Here is a 12,994-nt window from a genome sequence, read left to right as displayed (position 1 = left end):
ATGCATATAGCCATAGTACTATTTGCATGTTACCACATGCAATACCATATGCATATAACCATATCACTATTTGCATATTATCACATGCATGTTACCATATGCATATAGCCATATTACTATTTGCATATTACCACATGCATGTTACCATATGCATATAGCCATATCACTATTTGCACGTTACCACATGCATTACCATATGCATGTAGCCATATTCATATTTGCATATTACCACATGCATATTACAATATGCATATAGCCTAATTACTATTTGCATGTTACCAAATGCAATACCATATGCATATAGCCATATCACTATTTGCATATTACCACATGCATGTTACCATATGCATATAGCCATAATACTATTTGCATATTATCACATGCATGTTACCATATGCATAAAGCCATATTACTATTTGCATATTACCACATGCATGTTACCATATGCATATAGCCATATTACTATTTGCATGTTACCACATGCATTACCATATGCATGTAGCCATATTCATATTTGCATATTACCACATGCATATTACAATATGCATATAGCCATAGTACTATTTGCATGTTACCACATGCAATACCATATGCATATAGCCATATTACTATTTGCATATTACCACATGCATTTTAGCATATGCATATAGCCATATTAATGTTTGCATATTACCACATGCATATTACAATATGCATATAGCCATAGTACTATTTGCATGTTACCACATGCAATACCATATGCATATAGCCATATTACTATTTGCATATTACCATATGCATATTACAATATGCATATAGCCTAATTACTATTTGCATGTTACCAAATGCAATACCATATGCATATAGCCATATCACTATTTGCACGTTACCACATGCATTACCATATGCATGTAGCCATATTCATATTTGCATATTACCACATGCATATTACAATATGCATATAGCCTAATTACTATTTGCATGTTACCAAATGCAATACCATATGCATATAGCCATATCACTATTTGCATATTACCACATGCATGTTACCATATGCATATAGCCATAATACTATTTGCATATTATCACATGCATGTTACCATATGCATAAAGCCATATTACTATTTGCATATTACCACATGCATGTTACCATATGCATATAGCCATATTACTATTTGCATGTTACCACATGCATTACCATATGCATGTAGCCATATTCATATTTGCATATTACCACATGCATATTACAATATGCATATAGCCATAGTACTATTTGCATGTTACCACATGCAATACCATATGCATATAGCCATATTACTATTTGCATATTACCACATGCATGTTAGCATATGCATATAGCCATATTAATGTTTGCATATTACCACATGCATATTACAATATGCATATAGCCATAGTACTATTTGCATGTTACCACATGCAATACCATATGCATATAGCCATATTACTATTTGCATATTACCATATGCATATTACAATATGCATATAGCCTAATTACTATTTGCATGTTACCAAATGCAATACCATATGCATATAGCCATATCACTATTTGCATATTACCACATGCATGTTACCATATGCATATAGCCATAATACTATTTGCATATTATCACATGCATGTTACCATATGCATAAAGCCATATTACTATTTGCATGTTACCACATGCATGTTACCATATGCATATAGCCATATTACTATTTGCATGTTACCATATGCATATAGCCATATGAATATAGCCATATTACTATTTGCATATTACCACATGCATGTTACCAAATGCATATAGCCATATGAATATAGCCATATTACTATTTACATATTACCAAATGCATTCTTCTTACCCGCTTTATGGAATTTATCCAGCATCCTCAATCGTAGATTCAACTCAATATTGAAATATTCTTTCTCTTCATTGGGATCTTTTAAAAACCATGGAATGTGTTGGAATATCACTAAATGTTTACAGCCTGAGGTTTGTGCATCTAGTAAAACAGTACATACATACATATTTAGACTTCTCTAATCTTAAATCAAGTATACTACACTATTTAAATATGACATCACACAATACAATATAATAAACTTAGGCAAGGTTTCTCTGAACCCTCCTATTCACATAGTTCATACCCACCCATAGACTCTGGTCAGTCAAAATGACTATTTTGAACTGTAGGCATTAATCAGCAATTCTGTCGGTGACAGAGAGATAGAATCTAGGTCAGGGAAAGCCAAATGACCCCAAGATTCTCTTTCTCTTACATCACGAACCAAGTGACCGAGACGATATGGCAGTGCCATAGATGGCTGTACAATCACTCTGGTTCCTTTCTCTCTGCATCGAGGACCTAGACCAATGCTACGGAAAGAGTGGGGTGGTTAGAGGGGACCCGTAGTCTATGGTGGGTATGAACTATGTGAATAGGCAGGTTCAGAGAACCCTCTCCTAAATTCACTACGTTCAATTACCCACCATAGACTCCGGTCAGTCAAAACGTCAATAGGTGGCGGGTTTTCCGAGCAAACAGAAAAGTGATGAAAAGTCTTTTCCTAGTCCGGGATGAAACACTCTACAATAATCTCTCAACACCCTAGTTAAGACCCAAAAAAGGGTGGTGTCTTACCTTGCATGTGCTGTCCCCAGAGCAAGAGGCCAAAATGCTGCTACGGTGACATGGGTCGGTGTGCCCGAGAAAGCTAGACCCCAACCCAATTCTGGGGGGTAGTAAGCTTTCGAAGTAAAGACCGAAACAGTTCTGCATGAGGGCATAGGCCGCAAAGCAGGACCTGGGAGCTTCCAGGGGAGTGCTGATGGTAGAGAAATCTGTCCGCATAAAATGCCAAGACTGACTTATTGCCCATGTGCAGGGACTCTAGTGGTCGTTCGGCTGGGTCAGCAAACCAAGACTGACCCGCTACGACGGGACCCAACCTAGAGAGACCCTTTTCAATGGATTCGGTGTCTCTTAGGTGGTAGTTAATAAAGACGTTCTGCGTTCTCCAGAAGCCTGCCTACATGTGTGCTCGAGGGAGGGCGCCTGATGCTAGCACTAATGAGTTAGCAATCGCACAGACCTCATGCGCTCGTACTTGGTGTCTCTGCAAGTATTATAGACCTCTAATACAGTTGCAGTAAACCACCTGTTATGGAAGTTGGGGAGGCAAGCCTATTCTGCCATAACACAAAGATATGTGCCTGGCACCCCGTCCCAAATCCTTAGTATGGTTTGGTGGCAACTCCATGCTCGAACCGGGCAGAGAAGCAATTCCTCCTGACCCTCCGGGCAGACAAAATTTGATAGCCGGGGGATGACGATCAGGTGAGGATCGTGTCCTTGGCTCCTGGAGTCAGCAGGAGTGTTATGTACGTCAGGAGCTTGGTGTTCCGGGGTGTGGCAAACCGGTCTAATCGTGGACCGTCAACAGCCGAAACAGCCTGGAGGCTACCCACTGGGGTATCAGCCACTCAGTGTTCTGAAGACAGAGCTGCCCTGAAAGGGCATCGCCAGACTGTTCCTTACCCCTGGAAGGTGGTGTGCGGTTAGTTCCACATTGTATTCCAGGCACCAAAGGAGGATTTGCTCCACTAGGACTGACAACGATGGGGAATGCCCCCCCCCCCTCCTTCTTGAAGGAGACCACCGCTGCGTTGCCTGTGCGGAGCAGGACTCTGTGGTCTCGAACTACGGGTAGAAAGCGTAGTAGTGCTAAGTACACTGCTCTCAGTTTGAGCCAGTTGATATGGTAGTCCCGTAACTAATGTGGGAGCCATATCCTTGGGCTTGTTCGTTCAATAGATGCGCTCCGCAACCCTGGGGGGAGGCATCTGTTACCAGAGTCATACCTGCGGCGAGCGGGTCCGAGGGGGCCCCTCTGCCCGAGGTTGGCCAGTGACGACCACCAGGGCAGGGCTTCCTTCACTTGGTCTGAGATCAAAACGCCTAGTTCCCATAGGAGAGCTTGGCTATATAACAAGCGTTATACCGGGCGGCTGCGTAGTGCGGTCTGGGGAACAGCCCTTCGAAAAGACGTCATCATTCCAATGATCCACATTAGTTCTCGGAGGAACACTGAGGGAACACAGACTAGGTATTTGGCTAGGCTGCCGAGCGCTAAGCAACACGCTTGAAATAGCTAAGCCAAGCTTACCTCTGTGTCAAAATTCCATGCCCAGGGACAACAACTGCGTGTTGGGTCGAGGTGGGACTTGTCGATTTACTAACGAGCCCAACTGGTGAAGTAAATTTTGTGTTAGCCTGGCTATTAACCCCTTGCCCGGGTTGTTGGTAACCAGTAGTCTGGGTACAGATTGAGGTGTACCGACATCTTGTGAAGCAGCAGCACTACCTGTTTCACCACATCATGCTAACCCGCATGGGGGGGCACCCGAAACTCGAATACTTGGCCCAGCTGGCGATTCGAAGGAGATGGCAACTCACTGGGTGCATCGGTATGTGCATGTAGGCCCCATATAAGTCTAGTGGGGCTAGCCAGTCAAAACAGTGGATGGAGAGAAGAACCCTAAATGGTGTCTCCATGTGGAACCGATCGAGGAGCACGTACTGATTCAGTCTGCCTAGGTCCAGAACTGGACGCCCGCCACTTGTAGATTTGGTACTACAAACACATTTGGGTAGAAGCCTGGACTTAGTTCCGGCTGATATACCCTGTGTATGGCACCTTTTCCAAGCAAACTGCTACTTCCTGTCTGATTGCTTCTGCTTTGCGGGAGTCCCCTGGCAGTGCCCAACAGGGGACACTGACGGGGGAAATGGAGATTTCAGCGATATCCCGTAACAGGCTATCATCACCTGGAATGATCCAGGGATCAGTCACCCGCTGTCTCCAAACCGGGCTACACCGGCGCAATCTGTGCATGACAGGGATATGTGGCCATGGGTTCGGCAGTTGCGAGGGGGGGTGCTCTCTCCTGAGTTCCCCAAGGCTTGAAGTAGTCACTAAGTTGTGACCTGGCCACTCGCCGAACACATGCCTGTCCCCCAGTTGCAGAGGTGAGCGTCAAACATGCTTAGACGTCCTGGGGGCACACGCCACTACTCTTCCCTCCAATGTAAGGGTATGAGCACTTGTCTTCTGGGTGACTCTGGCTAGCGAACGATGCCCTAAGGCATTGTGTTTTCTGTGCTTTGGGTGCCCTTCGCTTGCCCTTGGCAGGGCCAACTAGCTAGCGTATTCGATCTGAACCCTCTGGTCCATTGCAATTCGAAGCTCCGAGACTGTACGTACAATTCCCTGAACAAAGAGGGTGGAAGATGTTCAGTCTGCGTCACTGAGGTGGGAAGATACCCCCCCCCCCGACTCAGCTTGTCGGCGAAAACACGTGCGTCTAAGGCCGCGTCTCGTAGCACAGTAGTGGCCTTGGCCAAGAGAGCCAGGTGACACTAGGGGGTGTCGCACGTAGATGTGCGGTGGCCCACCAGTACAGGTGACGCCTAGTCTAGGAGGCTGGTACGTTCTGCCTCCAAGGTCTCCAGAGTCCTGGGTATGCGCAATAATGCGCTCAAGCAACTCTGCCCTCAGGGCTGGATGGGTCGTCTCCGATTTGCAAAAACACCCATGGAACGCGACTGTCCCCCTTTGCCTGGTTTGCCAAACGGAAATTCCTGGTACCAGGGTCTGGGGAAGGAGCCTTGGGATCCGGTTGGGGGCATTTTTGGTCTCATACCACGCTATGGGGTCTGATCCCGAAACTACACCAACCAGGTAGCGTTTGGTCCAGCAGGAAGTGTTGCCTAATGTTTTCCCCACCCAGGGGCCTTAATCATTACGTCCTCTGCGGCTGACCAACGTCCGCCCATCAACATAGTTTGCGTGCTCTGCGCCTCACTCTGCATTCGGATGAACAGGGAGAGACGTGCCAACAGGGTTGCTTTGGATCCCATAAGCGTTGAAGCAACCTTAGGTGGTCACCTTAGAATCAAGGATGGGGGTATTTACATAGTATCACTAGGATCGATGAGACTCCGCATCACCCCAAAAGTGTGGCTCACCGAGTCATTACAGACTCTGAGGGACCGCCCGGAGAACCGACTGTATCCGACACAAGCGAACTGTGTCTCCTTTCACTTTAAATAAATATGTGAGAGGGAGCGTGTTCAACTGTGCTTCTCATGACAGGGTCGGTTCCCTCTGGGGACGCCCGTGGGTTAGAAGGGAATAAAAACCCACAATGGAGACCGGACACAAGGATAAATTCGTTACCGTTGTACCATTACCGCGTGATGAACCCTAGCTGGCTGAAAGTATGGGGGTCAACGTGTGCCCTGCCCTGAAAGCCCTGTCCCAAGATTGGATGCTTGGCTGCCAGCACCCCGTTTGCATTCAGTGCCCGAGGCTCCAGAGGAGGCCTGGTGCAATTAGCCTCAGCCTCGGCCTCACCCAAAATTAGTGGGAGAGCTGCGGCTGGGAACGGGGGTTCCCCGAAAGAGACGTGTTTGAATGCAAACATGCTTTCGTGTTTCTTCCTGCTAGCCCGCCGAGTGACCGAAGTGGAGACAGCTCGCTCCGACTGCGTCTGATCTACCCGGCCTGCCAGGGACGCAATTGCCCCGACAGTCCTTCGACCAAAGCCCTCAACTCAGAGACAAACCCGGCGCCGTGTGAGGAAGGGTCCACAAAGGGACCCGCAATGGGTCCAATAGGAGGAAAGCCTCAATCGGGTAAACCATGGCCTAAAAAAACTGACTGTGAGGATGCCCTCCGATCAGCGAAGGGAGACCGAGAAAAATATCGGTACCTCCACCATCGGGCCTCCTACTCGACGTCCCGGTACACGAAGCACCGGTAGCCGAGTGTGAGGACTTTCCACTCATGCCAAACACGCAACTCACTTTAATCGATTTGTTTACTGGACGCGCGACCTTGCTGTGACGCGGTCAGTCTCAGCGATTCTGATGGCTCTGAAAGAAAATCTCAGGCCTCAGAACTCCAGTGAAAAAAACACACACCTTCACGCAAAAACCCCGAACCCTGCACGCAGCTACGACAAAGTATCTTGGATGTGGGTTCTATGCTGGTAGATTCTGAGTATAACCACTGCACAGTCGGACTTGAAACACGAGGAGACCAAAAAGAAAACGGCAACAAGCCATGGTGCTGTCATTACATCTATACATTGCTAAATACATTGTAAATAAAAGACGACATGCATGAGGAAAAAACGAAATACAGTTGTAAAAGGTGTCGCCGCAAAACCAACAAGTGGTTATGTAGTGGCGCCGGGTTTTAATTTCTTTGTTGTGAAAACGACATGAGGGTAAAAATGACAAAGAAAACTTATCCTACCAGCTACAATGTCAGATGCCGTGCTGCGGCAACAACCCAAGCTAGAAACCCGGACAGGGAAAAAGGCAGGCGATCCAGCAGAGCCGCTAAAACTTCATCCCTGTTGATGCGGTGAAAAAGAAAGAGTGATTGTACAGCCGTCTATGGCGCTGCCATATCGCCTCGGTCATGTGGTTCGTGACGTAAGGGAAGGAGAATCTTGGGGTCATGGGGCTTCCCCTGACCTAGATTCTATCTCTCCGTCACCGGCAGATTCGCTAATTAATGCTTACAGTTCAAAATAGTCATTTTGACTGACCGGAGTCTATGATGGGTAATTGACCGGAGTCTATGATGGGTAATTGAACGTAGTGAATATCCTTTACTTGCCGTAAAGTTTTTGTTATATCTCGGCCACCTAGTGAAACTTAAATAATGGCAAATAATATTGGTATTAATTGACTGCAAAAATATACAAATAAGATAACATAGTCCCTTTTGAAGTTTTCTTGATAGTTGATGCACAACCTGAATTGCTTTGGTGAATCTTGATGCATTGTTTAATTTTATAGTCATGCATTTTGTTTCTATACTGATCAGCAACTTAAAAACAAATCATGTAGCTTTTAAAGCACTGAAAACCTTGCTCTGAAACAAATCAAAATGTTTGAAAATATTGTATCACATCACACTCCATTACATTACACCCTAGTGCAATATATCACATCACACTCCATTAGATCACATCATAGCGCATTATATCACATTGCATTGCATTTGGTCACATCACACACTAGTACATTATATCACATCACACTCCATTACATCACACACTAGTACATTATATCACATCACACTCCATTACATTACACCCTAGTACATTATATCACATCACACTCCATTACATCACACCCTAATACATTATATCACATCACACTCCATTACATCACACACTAGTACATTATATCACATCACACTCCATTACATTACACCCTAGTACATTATATCACATCACACTCCATTACATCACACACTAGTACATTATATCACATCACACCCCATTACCTCACACCCTAGTACATTATATCACATCACACCCCATTACATTACACCCTAGTACATTATATCACATCACACCCCATTACATTACACCCTAGTACATTATATCACATCACACTCCATTACATCACACACTAGTACATTATATCACATCACACCCCATTACCTCACACCCTAGTACATTATATAACATCACACCCCATTACATTACACCCTAGTACATTATATCACATCACACCCCATTACCTGACACCATAGTGCATTATATCACATCACACTCCATTACATTACACCCTAGTACATTATATCACATCACACCCCATTACATCACATCCCATTGCATTACATCCTAGTACATTATATCACATCATAGTCCATTACATTACATCCTAGTACATTATATCACATCACACTCCATTACATCTCACACTAGTATATTTTATCACATCACACCCCATTACCTCACACCCTAGTACATTATATCACATCACACCCCATTACATTACACCCTAGTACATTATATCACATCACACCCCGTTACCTCACATCCTAGTGCATTATATCACATCACACTCCATTACATTACACCCTAGTACATTATATCACATCACACTCCATTACATCACACCCTAGTACATTATATCACATTACACCCCATTACATCACACCCCATTGCATTACATCCTAGTACATTATATCACATCATAGTCCATTACATTACACCCTAGTACATTATATCACATCACACTCCATTACATTACATCCTAGTATATCATATCACATCACACCCCATTACATTACACCCTAGTACATTATATCACATCATACTCCATTACATTACACCCTAGTACATTATATCACATCACACTCCATTGCATTACATCCTAGTACATATCACATCATACCCCATTACATTACACCCTAGTACATTATATCACATCATACTCCATTACATTACACCCTAGTACATTATATCACATCACACTCCATTACATTACATCCTAGTACATCATATCACATCATACTCCATTACAATACACCCTAGTACATTATATCACATCATACTCCATTACATTACTCCCTAGTACATTATATCACATCATACTCCATTACATTACACCCTAGTACATTATATCACATCATACTTCATTACATTACACCTTAGTACATTATATCACATCATACTCCATTACATTACACCCAAGTACATTATATCACATCATACTCCATTACCTCACACCCTAGTACATTATATCACATCACACCCCATTACATTACACCCTAGTACATTGTATCACATCAGACCCCATTACATTACACCCTAGTACATTATATCACATCATACTCCATTACATTACACCCTAGTACATGTACATTATATCACATCATACTTCATTACATTACACACTAGTACATTAAATCACATCATACTCCATTACATTACACCCTAGTACATTATATATCATCATACTCCATTACATTACACCCTAGTACATTATATCACATCATACTCCATTACATTACACCCTAGTACATTATATCACATCACATTGCATTTGGTCACATTACACCCCATAGCATTACATCAGATTTGTAATATTGTTGTAATATTAATTATATATTACATATACTGTACCTTCCAATTGCTGGTCCAACCATTTGTCTTGACTATCCTTCAGTTTCATCACTTCACTTGGATCTTCATACAGTTGTGAATTTAAAACTAAAAATTTTACCCCGCCAACCCAAAAACTAAAATAATCATCACCAAACTTTTCTACATAGTGAGCAATTGTCTGTCTTGTTGGAGTATTACCAATGTCATGGTTACCACAAACACAAACCAATGGTATTTCAGAGTTTAACAATTGAAGCTCTTTTTTTAGGTCTTCTTCCTGTGCATCTCTATCTTTGGTACCTGAAAAAAAACATAGTGTTACTATTACAACCTTGTCCATTGGGAATCTAGATTAAATAACAAAAAGATTTCAGAATGGATACAATGTTACACTGTATGCTGAAATAATGAGCAAGCAGTATGAGTCAATAATGAGGGCAAAAGTGTGATAATATCCAGTCTGCATCACAGCTAGTGTAACTCATGATCAGAAAACCCCAGTAATCACACCAATGGCTAAATGAAAGCTACAACCAGATACATATTGTATTGTTATAATAATCAAAGAAAGCTTAAAAAAAACTCCTGTGTGCTGAGAGTATTTGAGACAAATTAAAATTAATTCTGTGCATTGTCCTAGAGCATCTATGTACCAAGATTCATTGAAATGGAATAGTTAGCACTTAAGATATCATTGTGAAAGCTGAAAATTGTCTAATTATACAGATTAGGTAATTAATTATGCACAGATTTTAACCCCAAGACTAATCAGGTCTGTGCATTTTAGACCATCTATGTACCAAGTTTCATTGTTGATCAGTACGTGAGATATCAGTTGAAAACCTGAAAATTGACTAATTATTATTAATTATTATTAACCTGAAACCAATCAGGTCTGAATGGTCAGTAATTGAGAATGAATAATAGACTAAAATAGTATCAAGAAAAATCAGATTTATTAAATGACTTCTAAATTTGTGATCTAATATATTTTTATTTGCAATTTTTCATATTTATGAAATATTTGTATTCCAACTCAAGTAAAGTGCACGTCTTCAATACCATAGATGTTTGCCACATTATTTGTTAATGCGTTAAAGTTTTCATGGCGGGAAATTAAGGCACTTTACAATTTAATGAAAACAAAGCACAAGTCAAACATCAACATGCACCAAGTGACTAACATACATTGTATAAACATTTGATTACAACCTTCGGAAATATTCCTACAAATAAACATAGGCATGTATTATGATGAATGTAACAAAAATATGAGACTGTACATGGGTCTCAAAGATAAAAAGGAAGATAAAACATCATAAAACAAATCATCATGTACATTAATCATTATGCCTACAAGTCAAAGGGACTAAAAAGGATACCCCGGTAGCTCATATCTATTTATTTATGACACAATTGTACATAGGTGAAATGGATATATAGTATAGAGTATATGTTTAATATAGTTGTGAAACTAATTGTCACACTAGTATCCAAACATGTCAACAATACATTTTCTAAAAAACAATATGGCTACCACATCTTTGATCTGATTATGGAACAAACTGACATGAACATGTATGATGTATGTGCCAAATAAGAATGAAAATGGTACATAAGTTTTTGAGAAATAGTAGTACTGCCAAAAAGCAAGATGGCTGTGATCTTTGGTCCAATTGTAAAACAGACTGTCATGGACATGTATAATATATGTAACAAATTTGTACAAAAACTGACAAAGCCTGTCCAAGATACCACATGGCTGTCTGTCTGATCATGAAACCACTGCATGCGTATATGTCTCACATATTAAATATGACTTGAGATGGACGGATGAGCAGGCAGACGGAAACAGGATTATAAGACTCACTTTTTGAACTTTGTTCGAACAGAAACTAAAAAGTAAAGCTAATATATTATGTTGACTGACCTGGCATAGCATGTACAAGATCACCACACACAATGAAGAACTTGGGTTGTGGTTCCATCATATTTGCAGCAACTACTGCCTGTCGTGTCAATTCAATTTCTCTTTCCCATTTCATCAATCCCTCCACTTCAAAAAATTCAGCAATCATTCCATACTGTGTGTCTGCTCCCTGAATAAAACAGAATGGTCCCAGCCAGTCTCCCTCTTTTTCTGTTAAAAGAAAATTATTGCTCATTAGTTTTATATTCCAGCATACCGGTAGTTCTCATGTCAGTGAATTGGACCAGAAATCTTAGCCACATTTAGCTACAAACTCTGTGACATTGAGAACATGATTTACATGAGTATGGCTGTCTCCCTGTAAGCCTCACATACATGAGTATGGCTGTCTCCCTGTAAGCCTCACATACATGAGTATGGCTGTCTCCCTGTAAGCCTCACATACATGAGTATGGCTGTCTCCCTGTAAGCCTCACATACATGAGTATGGCTGTCTCCCTGTAAGCCTCACATACATGAGTATGGCTGTCTCCCTGTAAGCCTCACATACATGAGTATGGCTGTCTCCCTGTAAGCCTCACATACACGAGTATGGCAGTTTCCCTGTCATTTTCACATACATGAGTATGGCTGTTTCCCTGTTATTTTCACATACATGAGTATGGCTGTTTCCCTGTTATTTTCACATACATGAGTATGGCTGTTTCCCTGTCATTCTCACATACATGAGTATGGCTGTTTCCCCGTCATTCTCACATACATGAGTATGGCTGTTTCCCTGTCATTCTCACATACATGAGTATGGCTGTTTCCCTGTCATTCTCACATACATGGGTATGGCTGTTTCCCTGTCATTCTCATATACATGAGTATGGCTGTTTCCCTGTCAGTCTCACATACATGAGTATGGCTGTTTCCCTGTCAGTCTCACATACATGAGTATGGCTGTTTCCCTGTCATTCTCATATACATGGGGGTATGGCTGTTTCCCTGTCATTCTCACATACATGGGTATGGCTGTTTCCCTGTCAGTCTCACATACATGAGTATGGCTGTTTCCCTGTCAGTCTCACATACACGAGTATGGCTGTTTCCCTGTCAGTCTCAC

At 42.0% G+C, this 12,994-nt stretch overlaps 1 protein-coding gene across 2 annotated transcripts in view; it reads right to left on the bottom strand.

Annotated features, from left to right (window-relative positions):
* The window catches only part of LOC100371309 (serine/threonine-protein phosphatase CPPED1-like), a 36,083-nt gene that overhangs the window by 6,897 nt on the left and 16,192 nt on the right, over positions 1-12,994 (bottom strand). For both annotated transcript variants that reach the window (XM_085502608.1, XM_085502609.1), the window contains 3 exons: positions 11,887-12,096; positions 9,975-10,256; positions 1,840-1,980 (listed from right to left, as the gene is read on the bottom strand). In XM_085502608.1, the coding sequence (XP_085358734.1) occupies positions 1,840-1,980; positions 9,975-10,256; positions 11,887-12,096 (633 nt within the window). The remainder of the gene's footprint in view (positions 1-1,839; positions 1,981-9,974; positions 10,257-11,886; positions 12,097-12,994) is intronic.

The sequence above is a fragment of the Saccoglossus kowalevskii genome, chromosome 8, assembly GCF_978046115.1.
Source record: "Saccoglossus kowalevskii chromosome 8, keSacKowa6.1, whole genome shotgun sequence".
NCBI classification, from domain to species: Eukaryota; Metazoa; Hemichordata; class Enteropneusta; family Harrimaniidae; genus Saccoglossus; species Saccoglossus kowalevskii.
Note: the sequence above shows the minus strand (reverse complement) of the source record. Positions and strands in the feature narration are given on the sequence as shown.